The sequence below is a fragment of the Pristiophorus japonicus genome, chromosome 18 (genome assembly GCF_044704955.1).
Source record: "Pristiophorus japonicus isolate sPriJap1 chromosome 18, sPriJap1.hap1, whole genome shotgun sequence".
In the NCBI taxonomy this organism is placed as follows: domain Eukaryota; kingdom Metazoa; phylum Chordata; class Chondrichthyes; family Pristiophoridae; genus Pristiophorus; species Pristiophorus japonicus.
In genome coordinates, this window is record NC_091994.1 from 31,567,471 (window position 1) to 31,580,636 (window position 13,166).

Below are 13,166 nucleotides of genomic sequence, written 5' to 3' on the forward strand. Positions count from 1 at the left end.
TTCCATCTACAAGGCTCAAGTCAGAATGTGATGGAATACTCACTACTTGCCTGGATTGGTGAGATTACAACAACAATTAAGAAACTCAACACCATCCAGGGACAGGGAATAGTGCTTGATCGGTGTTAATGCTGCTGGACTCAATATCCATCCCTTCCATCACCAGTGCACAGTGACTGGACTATCTATGATCTACAGGATGTACTGCAGCAACTCAGCAAGGTTACTTCAACAGTACCTCACACCCCTGCACCCTCTACCATCAAGAAAGACAGCAGCAGCAATATCAGAGAGTGCCAGCACCTTCAAGCCCCCCCACACCCCCACCACTCCAAGTCACACATCTTTCAGATTTGGACATATTTTGTAATTCCTTTATTGCCATTGGTCAATATCCTGGAATTTCCTACCTAACGCCATCACCACAAGCTCTGCTGCTATTCAAGGACAGGACCCACCACTATCTTCTCGGGGTAACTAGGGATGGACAATAAATGCAATAAATCCTGAGAACAAATTTAAAAAATACTAACCAGTGATCAAATGAAAACAATAAATGGTCACAATCTATACACTAAGCTACTAATTTGTAATTAACAGTGGTATTTTTATAGGGAATATTCTCTTCTTCATGTTGCCTTTTCCAACTGGTGGAGATAGCTAGTCTAACCTTTCATTGCCCGAAGATTCTAACTGGCTCAACTCACTTCAACTTAACTCAAAGATTTGAACTATTGAACCTACTTAAACAAATCTTAACTGTTTCTCGAGCCTGTTAAATTTGAAACACAATTCTCTGATTCAAAAGTAAGTGCAAGTCTTAACACCCTCTGTGCAAATAATTCAGTATGTATTTATTTGAATGTGGCTTGGCTCCTCCCTCAAGCTTGGGAGACCAGCGACATAACTGTTAAAGCGACTACTGCAAAGCTAAGATTAGACAAGCAAGCTTTACTTTTATCCACAATGACCCCTTTCTTTTTACATCTACGTCGTTGCCAGAATGATCCTCCAGGGGACGCCCAATGTAAGATAATTACAAGATTCTGCCTTCCTCACAGTGGTGCACAATGGCTATGTCAGCAGAGAAAATGCTGTTATTCTCAGACATAATTTGTAAGCTTGTAAGCATATTGAGAAAAATAAATAGAAAGTGAAAAGTGTTATTAAAAGATCTCCAGTTTTAGAATAATGTACAAAGATCTGTTAATTAAAATGAGCAAGTTGAATTAAATTATTTTTATCAGGCTAGTTTCTACTTATGCGGCTTGGTTTCAAATTTCTATCTCATAATACACCTGTGAAGCACCTTGGGATGTTTCATTACGTTAAAGGCGCTATATAAATACAAATTATTGTTGTTATAGTGTATCAACAATTCAGTGCCAGGGTGAATTATTATGAAGAGGAAAAGAAAGCATGGAGGCTGCTATTGTGAACAATACAGAAAAAGTTAGGTGGCCTGCACTAAAAAGGCTTGTTTATCATTGGCAACATCTAAAAATGCATTAGGTGGGCCTTGGACTTCATTGCAATGGCCGAGGTTTTCAGCTTCTGTCCCGCCATTTTGAAAAGATGAGAATCGGGCAACGATGAGTTGAAAGTCTCCCCCTATGTCTCTGACATAGTTTCTGTTTTGCCTTGTGCATAGCAGATTAAAGTTCTAGCCCAAAGCTGTCAGCCTGGAGGAACTCAACTCGAATATTCTATAAATATTGAACAGCTTTATCTCTTTATCAATGCTTTCTCCAACATTATCCACCATCTCAAACTCCTCCCTCCAAATAAGCACTTGAATTTTGATGCCAAGTAGGCTTTCATTAAAGTAAAATAGACTCAAATGCTCCCTGTCTATGGTTCACATGTTGCACAATAATTAAGATTTATCATAAGAATGGCAGATACTGGAGATCTGAAATAAAAATGCAAATGCTGGAAGTTCACTATAGGTGAAGAAAAAGACAGGTAATGGCCTTTCAGGTATGCACCTTCACGAGGAGCCCAGGGACTGATTCTCTGGCTCATAATATTTGTTTCACTAAATCCCAAGAGGCGTTCAGCTAACTTGTCAAGAATAACATAGCTTTGGAATTATAATGTGGGAAACCCATGTATACAAGTGTTACAAGTTCATCTGAAATTCTTTCCTCTGTTATTTTAATCCATTCATTTTAAGCAGGATAAAATAGCAGAGAAAGGAAGGTTTGATGAATGTGTATGCTAGTATTCCGCAGTGTCACACCAGTGTCCAGGTTTTAATCCAGACTTGTCACGATATTTTTACTTTGGTCATTTTAAAATCCAACTTTTCAGAGGAAACGACAATAACAGAATAGTTTACATTGTTAAAGTAAGAGACTGGCAATGCAAATATGATGGCAATTTTCAGAGTTATAAAAGGGAGATCTTCCTATAAAAGATTATTCATTTTACATTTATTTTGTGAATTTTGTTATCGTCAAGGTTGTGCAAATCCAGGGCTGATTTTCCTCTGACTAATGGCCCATATGTGGCAGTTCCCAGCGAGTTAGGGAGAAGAAATGAGAGCGGAGATCTGTATTGCTGAACCCTTGCTCTTTTTGTGCTTGCTGCACATTTCCTGGGACCTACTGGGCAGATGCAGGAAGCTCATGCCTGAAACAAATGGAATGTAAGTGATGCAGGAGTGATGTCATAGCACATCCCATATAATTGTGTGGGGATTCCCCAGGTCAGCCACCTGGAAAGCAGTTATGCAAACTGGGCCAGATGTGCAGCCAGCAACTTCCTCCATGTTCAGGAAAGCGTATTTCAGTACCCCTCAGTGCAGCATCTTGAGAGTCATGGCCATTTGATTTCTCTTCCTGACAGTAGCTACCAGGTCTATATTCACATTGCTATAGGCCTCTAATGCTTCACAGCAGCATGCTATTTTTCTCTCTCTACCCATTTGAAACATGTGCTGATTCCTGCCTGACATTTATCCAATAAATACAAAATGGCTGAACACTGAAAATCATCCAGTTTCAGCCGGGATCAAACATGTGCACATGACAACTGTATTGCTGGACTTTTGCTGGGGTGAGTGGGAAAAGGACAATTAGCCTCCCTCTCTCCCGTCTTCTCTGCACCCCGCCTCGCTGTACCAGTATCAAACCCTTCAAGGTCAGCTATACAGCGATTAGAAGCACAGCAAAACTCTATTCACTCTATGCCAACAATGTACCTCAAAATCTAACCCGTGAAGAGCAACTCCTAATGCCCCATTGTAATATTTTCCATTTGCAACATCAATATTCCTGTAGCTTCTCTAAGTGAGATTGCCAATTGAGTTTCAATTAGTACGGAACTAGGGGCAGTTTTATGCTGTGGTCAGAATAAATAGTGATAGTGAGATAGTCGATTCATGATCTGGAGTAATTTCCCAGCTGAAATGTAAATAAACAGTATATTCACTGTTTCAAATTCAAGTTAAAAAAAATACATCATATGCACATTTTTGGACAGGATTAACTATATTCTACTTTTTAGTGATATTTTGTGCTGATCAAGATAAGTGATATCACTGAGGTTTGGAATATAGAACATGTCTTCACTTTTAGAAAATGAGCGGGTCTAACCAAACAAGGTAGTGATGATGGGGTAACATCATACGTCAAATTTTCCACTACTGCCATAGCAAAGTGGGCTCTATAAAGGTCACCATGATACTATCTGTTATGTATTTAACCTCTTGTAACCTGTATCACACCACCACCAGAGGGCCTACCTGTTGGAGTCCCAAGGGATCCCAGTATCCCTTGGGAGCACGGTATATAAGGAGGCCACCCATGAGGTACCTGCACTTTGGAGTCTTATTAAAGGAGCTAAGGTCACACTTGCTCATTGTACACAGTACTCAGTTTCATCCTTAATTATGAGCGTACCACTATCATCCAGTATTGCTAGGGTGAAGACCTTTCAAAAATTCAAAAGCCCAACCCATGGAAGGCAATTGATTTCAGGGCAGTGGATTTGCACTTTCCTCTTGGCAGTTTCTGCTTTTATTAGATTTCATTCTAACTTCTTATTTAAGCACTATGGGCTAGATCTTGCTGTCATTCTCCTTTTTAAAGCAGAATTTATTTTCTTTCCTCATCCTATATAGCAACATTCAATGCATTAAATTAAATATATTCAATATTTTTACCATCCAGTGCCAGTTCACCTAAGTAGGGTCAGCTACAAGCCAATGGTCATTTTCTCTACAGCATTTATGGACTTATTTGGCAAGTGTGAATTTCTCTATTTTATTTTGTATCCTTATCCCACACCTGACATACTGCTGAAGCAGTGCGAATTAGCGCCAAATTATAAACAGTAGTCCTTTTGCAATGGACCATCACTCACTATAAGCTGGATTGAAAATGTCCATGCTTATTTGACAGAGGAAGCATCCAGCCAACATACAGAGAGTTCCTTTTTCACCTAGATCCCAGAAGTGAAAAGGCTCTGTGACAGCGTACAATACCAGCCCGACACTGCACATGTATGCAGTTCTTGCAATAATGCAAAAAGTTAAGCACTATGAAACACTGTGCATCTCAACTTAAATAAACCCATTAAGTTGTGCAAAAAATAAGTTTGTTGTATTTCATGTTGTTCCATACACAGACTAATAAAATGAAACTGATTGTAAATTGAGCCAGCCACAGGTGAGTGTTTATGAAGTATGGCTAATACATTTTAGTAGTGTGTAATAAACACTAAAGGCCTGATTTTAAGTGTTCTTTAGTGCCCTGCGAAAATGGGGCAGGTAAGGGGTTAAAATCAGAAAATTATGTTACTCACCGGATCCATTTCCACTGAGCACCCCTCACCATTTTTACTGGTGCGTTTTGGTCAGCCTGCAAGGCCTTTGCCCCTGCTGACAAGAGCCTTATTGAAATGCAAACATCAGGGTCTGATGGTGCCATTCAGACCCCAATGAGATTTTGATGGACGCCTGCGTATTCAGCAATTATGTTGGCCTTGCCAGGGAAGCCTGGCACCGCGCAGGAGCAGGCCCAGAAGAGGGCTGAAAAGTTAAGTAAATATATATTTTTTATGGTTTCTTTCTTGGCCAGGAGCAGCAAGAGTGCTTCACCAGGCACCACTCGGAAACCTTAGATCTCCTCTGCTCAGGACACCCTCACTCCCTGACCTCGATCGCCTGAGAAACCCCCTCTCCCTTAAACCGCCATCATCTGCGGACCTTCCCTCCCCCTCCCCTCTCCTCCTGCTCCCTTCCGCTCCCCTCTCCTCCTGCTCCCTTTCCCTCCCCTCCCTCTTGCCCCTCCCCTCCCTCCTCCCCCTCCCCTCCTCCCCTCCCCTCCTCCCCTCCCGTCTCCTCCCTCCTCCCCCCTCTCTACCCCCTCCTCCTTCTTTCTTCCCCTCCCCTTCCCTCCTCCCTCTTCTCCTTCACACCCCTCCACCTTCCTCCCCTCCCTCTTCCCCTCCGCTCCTCCCCTCCCTTCCCTTCCCGCCTCCTTCCTCCCCTCTCCTTCCCTCCTCCCTCTTTCCCTCCACTCTCCTCCCTCCTCCTTCCTCCCCCTCCCTCCACCACCTCCCCTTTCCTCCCCTTCCCTCCTTCCCTTCCCCTCCCCCTTTCATCCCAGCTCTCCTCCCCCTCCCCTCCCAGCTCTCCTCCCCCTCCCCTCCCTCCTCCCCTCCCTCCTTCCCCTCTCCTCTCCCCTCCCTCCTTCCCCTCTCCTCTCCCCTCCCCTCCCTCCTTCCTCTCCCTTCTCCCTCCCTCCTCCTCCCCCTCCCCTCTCCCTCCCTCCTCCCCCTCATCTCCTCTCCCCTCTCCCTCCCTCCTCCCCGTCCCCTCCATCCTCCCCCTCCCTCCTCCCCCTCCCCTCTCCTCTCTGCTCCTCTCTCTTCCCTCCTCGATGCACTTACCTGCTGACTGTTTCTTTGTGGGCCCAGTGACTGCCCTCTGCCACGCAATTTCTAGCTCCCAGCCAGCCTCCACAACAATCGCTCCTGGCAGGAGTCGGCCCAGCAATATTGTAATCCCACTGTGCAGCCATGTGATTTTATTGCTAGCCCCGCCCACGCCTTGGTGCACTCATGCCCTGAGCTAAAATCGGGGCTTAAAATTTGAACTGTCGCTTATTTTTTAAATTCCATTTTAGAAATTTAAAAAATAAGATTCGTGTTTTACTGATTATTTTCCAGATTCAACCCAACTGTAGTTTACTATCAGCATCTGATTTTATTTTAAATAATTTTGGGATTTTCATGTACCGATTTTCTTTTTTAACCTACCGTATATACTCGCGTATCCTGCGATCTCACGTATCATGCGACCCCTAAATTTTCGTCCCCAAACATGATTTCACCATATATCTCATGTATCATGCGAGTCACTTTTTTGAGATCGAATACAGACCTTAACATGAAACATCGAGTGGATTCTGCTGTGAAAGCTGTTCGTGGATCGAACACCGATACAGCAATCGTTCCAGCTGGCTTGACTAGCGTCGTTCAGCCACAGCCTCTACTGTGTTTGCGGGTAAAAGAAGCATGGGCTGAGATAGATGGAGCCTCTAATAATGCAGCAAACTTCAGAGGGAGTTGTGGGTGGCGATCTCTAGACCACAGCAAAGATACAGTACAAGTGACAATAGAGGCTGCAATCCAGCCCAGGAGATACCTGCCGAGATTCAGCGTGGATACGGTCTGCTTAACAGCCTAACAGCCTAATCTTGGCCAGCACTTCACACCCGCAAATTTTGTATCTCGCGTATCATGCGACCCCCCAAATTTAGGTTACAATTTAGGTCTTCAAAAGTCGCATGATACGCGAGTATATACGGTATGCACTGATCCGTAAGTATTAGTTTAATAATTACCTCAAGGTTCCAGGTCTGGCGAGCATATTCTCGTAACATGTGTTCCCTAATACTGTCAAATACTCCAGGCTTGGGTTCAACTCCAGCTGCTCGAAGGCAAGGTTTGCGAAGTACAGAGCAAAGTCCATCAGCATCTCGAGAGTAATATTCACAGAGCTCTTCGGGCCCACAGTGAGCCTTACCACCAGCAATGGCATAAGTCCCATTCAACTGACGCTCAATTGGGTAATGGTAGATCTTTAGTTCATAGACAACTGATAAAACATAACCTCCAAGGTTACGCAGGCATAAGCGCAACAGGAAAAGTCCATCAGACATCCCTCCCAACCTTAGGTAGTCATCTGCTTCGGAACGGGATATGCTGCCGTAAAAAAATGGCAGGTTGTAAGCAATATCACGCATGGTTACTTGAAGTTTTCTTGCTTTAGATCAGCAGTTCTTTATCTCTGGCCTTCTTGTACCTAAAGAAAAACAAAAGGATCAGTTTACAGCGAAAGTGTTTAGATTAACAAAAATTAGATTTCTACTAGATAGCTAGCTTTTGACACCTTTTCATTGTATCACAGTGAAACAGTGGCAGCAGTGAGAATAAATCTCACATAATTAAAAAGCAAAATTAGGCACGGAAGATTTCATCAGTGGCTATTAGATGCCATAATTAAGAGGCTGATTTTTCTTCTCGTCCCCTCCTCCTCTTTTTGCCTGATGCTTGTCAGACAGAGAGCATCTAAGTTCGCAGCACCTGACATGACCTGAATCTGCCTGGATTGCTGGGTTCAGACCATTACCTTTACCATCATTCCCCAGGGCCGCCCAGAATCAGGTACAGAAATCCAACTGCTCCTGAAGGCCATCGATGTCATCAACTGCAGGCCCAAATATCGATGGAGGACCTGAAAAAAATAAGTCAAACTCTTTCAGAACCTTCATGGCCTTGCTACCTGCCCTCCTCAGATCCTCCAATCCGAGCAGAGTTGGGCACAAGGCCAAACATCAATTTCTGACTCCAACTTCACCGGAGCAACCTTGCAGTTGGGCACATGTCCAGCTGACCGGCAGGAAAATAAACAGAACGTGCCTCCTTTGCACAGCGATCCCATACTTGCACCTGCTCTGGGTGCAAACACTTCAACGCACCCAAGAAATCCTCAAGCAACACAAAGAAATAGAGGCACATTGTCATGGATCTCCACCATATTTTCTCTGTTTAGTACTATGAGCTGAGCATTCCCTTTGCAGTTATCAGAGGAAAATCAGCTGCTAAATATCAACCCCACTGATATTCATATTATTTCTAGACTTAATTTTCAAGAATTTTAATCCAATCTGGCTGGTTGCGAGCTGGAATCCGAGGCCTCACATGCAAATTAGGCACTGCCGTTAAAGTTGGCAGGGTCTGTGTGTCCCGCTTCTGAGTCCCGCCTCCTCCCGCCCTCGATCTGCATACCTGGAGAAAATTCCGCCTGACAGTTTTTTGGATCATGGGCTAGCCTTTCTGATTAGTGGGCATTTACATGACCTGGGTGATTTTCCTGCCCAAGGAGAATTTGCATGCATCCACCTTGGGCAGGAAGCTGGGGGCTGCGTGTGTCTAGAACCGGATTCGGGTGGGTGAGGTGGGGGGAGGTGGGCTGCTACAGCATTAGGGGGAAGAAGGCAGCAGCTGAGCTGCCTACAGAATATTATTTTTAATGTAGAAAAATTCCCCTGGTGCGCCAGGGGTCTACGCTTTGATAGTGCTTGCACAGGCTGGCCCCTTCCGCCAACCACTGAATACCGGATGCCAGGGTATAACAGGCGGACTCACTATAAAGCATTCAAACTGGGCATATGGCAGATACACGGTGAAGGCCATGTTTGCCTCATTCTCATCTGATGCACCCACCTACAAATTTCTGGGGAGATTTTATATTGCCAGACCTACCCTTCAGAAAAAGAGGATACGGGAACATGACTGAGTACATCCCCAAGCATATATCTGGCTCAGGCACCCAGCAGAATTTGTGTCATACTGAATTAAACACGTCCTCATCTTGAGTCCTTCAATTGGATTTTCCTCTCCCACAGGTGAAACAGGGGGGCCGACATTGGCCCCCACCCAAAACACACCCCGTTTCTATGGTTTTTACCGTTGCTGTGGTTGAGGTGCCCTCTTGAGCAAAATTCCGCTCTTTGGGTTTTTTTCAGGCAGACCGGAAGTCTCTCTTAATAAGGGCGGAAGTTGGGGCGGGGGGAGGGTAGTGACTGCCGCAATGACATCATCACGGCGCCGCGTCACCACAGCTCTCCCCTTCACTGGGACGAGCCTCCGCAATGTTTTAACTTCGTTCCACTGGGCCACAAGGTAGGGTTTCGAGGGTGCCAGGCTGCCTGCTGGCGGCCCGGATGAACCCGGGGGCATAATTGTCGGGCTGACATGGCAGTCAGCCGACCAAAAAAAAACATGGCGGCAGCAGCAGTGGGCCCTCCCCTTTAAGGGGAGCCGCACCACCATTGCAGAAGGCCTCAGCCTCACTGCACCACCCTGAAAAGGCTTGTTTTGGCACCGCCCAGCGGGCAAGGATTTTCACAGCGGAATTTTGCCACTGGCGGGGGGTACATTGGCGGTGTGCACTGTGATGACGCACTTAGGATGGATCGGCAGCAGCGGAGTGGTAGGGGGGAGCGGGTCACCGGTGGGATACCGCAGGAGCGGAATTTTGATACTGGCGGCCCTAACATGAAAAGTCGGTGGTCATTGCACTCTGCAGCGTGGCTGCCGATTTCTGGTGTTAAGATGCCTTAAGGAAAGGGGCAATTTAGGCCCCAGGCAGTCCAGCTGTGCCACAACTGGTGTCAGAGCACACCAAAGGTATTTAAGTGTTCCTGACCTTGGGAAATGGGCTAGATTCAGGGATGTAAACAAGAGGCAGGGGCAAGTTCCACCTGCATAAAATCCACCTCTAGGATGGGTCTCACGGAATTACAGCCTGGTTTAGTGTCTCTGTGAAGCAGATTCATCATTGCAACAATGCTATAAACTTGTGAAGTGTAAATTGGGTGTGAATGATTCCAAAGTGAAGTGGATTGTAATTTCCTCCTCCAAAGAGCTTCACTCCACTGTGTGCTGATGTCAGGGAGGGCAATGACGCTGGATTCAGGCTGCATTTACACTACTGCAATACCAGTGCAAAGCGAACCACTTTGCATTAATGCTGCAGTTGTAATGTAAATGTGCCCTTAAATAAATGTGTACTCCTGTGCACCCTGACTGCGTGGTGTCTGTGAGAGAAATATATCTATCACCCCCAACGAGATGCAATTTTGATTTCCTTTGCTCAATCTTCAACAAGTACGGGATGCACTCCAAATTTACCAATTCTCCCAAGGCCATCACGAGAAAGGCAGGATGTTCCATGGGGAATAAATAAGAAACGATAAGTAACGATTATGTTAAGTAACGATATTCCAGCTATAATATTATCAAGAGTGCTAGTGAACAGTTATATTTATATTCCCTAATATTGGGTGTATAAAAGCACACCCCAGTTTATAGGTCAAATAGGCCATTCAGTGCCTTGAGTCTGTTTCACCATTCAAGTAGATCATAGCTGTTCTGTCTCTCGCAGCGGCAGGTTGGGACCATAAAAGGAGCGGCAGCCATGGGAGGCTTGGCAACATACCACGTCAGGGAGCAGTGCGAGCTGGTGCAGGAGGGTGACAGCAGCGAAGAGGGACGTCATGAAGATCCAGGTCAGTGACTGGAGCGTGGACAGACACAGCAGGAGCGGCGAGTTGGGGCGAAGGAGCGGCAAGAGACTGTAGAGGGACGTGATTGGGGCCCAGGGGAAGTGTGAGTTCGGGGCCAGGGGGCCAGGGGCAGCACGGGCCAGCCCACACTGCGATACGTGTGCGCACTGGGTCCGTGCAGCAGAGCAGGTCTCCAGTCGTCTTGGGTAATCCTTGCCACTGGACCAAGACCTAGCTCTGTCAAGCCCGTGTGGTGGCTGGTGTGCAACGGCCACCTCACGTTAAAAAAATCCACCCACTGGCATCTTCACCCTTGAGGATGTAGTTCGGGTCCTTCATTGAAACACCTGTGAACTCATACTCTTTTTGGCATGAAAGCAAGTCATCCTCGTTTCAAGGGACTGCCTATGATGATGAACTGTTCTGTACCCCAACTCTGTTTGCCCACCTTTTCTCCATATTTCTTGATACCCTTATCTAACAAATATCTATTGTTATCAGTCTTGACAATTTGAAGAGACCCAGCATCCACAGTTTTTTGGGGAAGGGAATTCCAAATTTTCACGACACTTTGTGTGAAAAGGTGCTCCCTAATTTCACTATTAAATGGCTTAGCTCTAATTTTACGAGTATGCCTTCTTGTTCCAGAAGAAATTGTTTCTCCGTATGGATCCGATCGAATCCCTTTTATACACCTCAATTAGATCATCCCCTCATACTTCTAAACTCAAGGGAGTACAAGCCAACTTTATGCAACCTGTCATCATAATTTAACGCTTTAAGCCTTGGCATAATTTGGGTGAATCTATGCTGTATCTCCTCGAAGACCTTTCCTGAGATTCAATGCCCAAAATTGAATGCAGTACTCCACATGGGGCCTGTATGTGATTGTGCACCTAAATATATAATGAGCTCATTAAATATATTTCTGAATCCACCCTTAATTATACAACGGCACCATAAAATATATGTAATAATGTATAATGTGTCATAAATTGTAAATGTATGTTTTCGCTAACGCAATAAAATGCTTATTCCAAAAAAAGTATCTTTCAAAATCAAATAAAGCTGCCAAACACCTATAAACAATGGAAACAATTGGTGAGATAAGTTTCAAAATTAATCTAAAAATGATTTTCTTTCATGAAAATGTCACAGTGGATAGATTTTCCTGTGTATGTTATGCTGAGATTAACTTGCTGAAACGGCCCATGCCGCTGACCTTGCTGGAGTTTCCAGGGCTGGGGAAGATTCCCTCATATCAATATTACTAGTGGGTGCTTCTGCTCGCATAGAGATTAAATGTTGACACAGACTGATTGGGCTCAATGGCCTGTTTCCATGTTATAATATCTATGGGCTAGATTTTCCACTTTTGTGCTTATCGCCCAAAAATCGGTGTTATTTCCGGCATGGGCGGTAAAAAAGGATTTTTAGATTGCCGGCTTCTCGGCCATTCTCAAAGCAACTAGTCTCCATTTTTGAAAATGGGCGTTACCGCGAGTGATATGAAATGGGCGGTAGCGTTCACTCTTGCTGACCTTCTGCCGTAAAGTGTCGTCGTCCTTAGCAATGGCATGGCAATGCTCGATTCCCGCGATTCAGGAGGTCAAGGGTCACCATGACATGCGCAGAAGAGGAGACAGAGAGAGAGGGAGCTCAGAGGGACTGAAGGCATGTCTGGGTGTAGTGTGGCTGCTTTGGGAGGAAGGAGGGAGACTTTAGAGCTTCACATCAAGTAGGGAAAGAACAATTAGCTGTTACCAGCCACATATTTGCCCGAATTTGGCCTATAATGGAGGGAGAGGAAGAGCCATCACAGTACGCTGTGGAGACTGACGTGGCAAGAGCAGTGAGGTGGGAGAGGAGCACATTGGAGGGCGCAAAAGAGCCAGGAGGTTCTCGGACGAGGCAAATGCCTCCCTCCTGCAGGAGGTCGAGTTACACTGGGGTGATTTGGCACAGGGAGGGTGTGGGAAGCCCACCCCAAAGGCCTACCAGAAGATATGGACCGAGATAGCAGAGGTGGTCTCATCAGCGACCAACGAGGTGCGTGAGGGCAACCAATGCCACAAACGATGGAACGACCTTGTGGGATCCGCAAGAGTAAGTATTACATTGATTTACATGTACTTATGTATTTACATACTTAGATTTGTAACAGCCATGAGTGACTATCAGCAGATGTGATGTCTTTCACTTTTACCGGAAATGTTTTACTCAAAGACTGCGGTCACGGTGCATGTCTTTAGGTAAAGAATGATAATTTTCATAAAAATCATGATTACATCTGTCGGTTATATTTTGTACCAGTCTCTGTGACAGTACCTAGCAATGATATCACACAATGATCTCATGCCATGTCGTCCTGTCATCTTTTACAGAAGAAGCTATCGACAATGAGGTCCGTGCAGAGGCGAATGGGTGGGGGGGGCCAGCAGTCCCCAGCGACATCACTGAGATGGAGGAGCGAGTGCTAGCACTCATGGGGAAGCACACCCGGACAGCCACGGAAGCATCTGCAGACCCTGAAGTGATGCCACTTGAGTAAAGCTTACACCATTGCGTGATGTAAAGTCAATA

The 13,166-nt window shown here is 45.4% G+C and overlaps 1 protein-coding gene across 1 annotated transcript in view; it reads right to left on the reverse strand.

Annotated features, from left to right (window-relative positions):
* Positions 1-13,166, reverse strand: part of zap70 (zeta chain of T cell receptor associated protein kinase 70) — a 133,217-nt gene that overhangs the window by 68,028 nt on the left and 52,023 nt on the right. The window contains exon 2 of the mRNA XM_070860837.1: positions 6,855-7,315. Within this exon, the coding sequence (XP_070716938.1) occupies positions 6,855-7,256 (402 nt within the window). The 5' untranslated portion in view covers positions 7,257-7,315. The remainder of the gene's footprint in view (positions 1-6,854; positions 7,316-13,166) is intronic.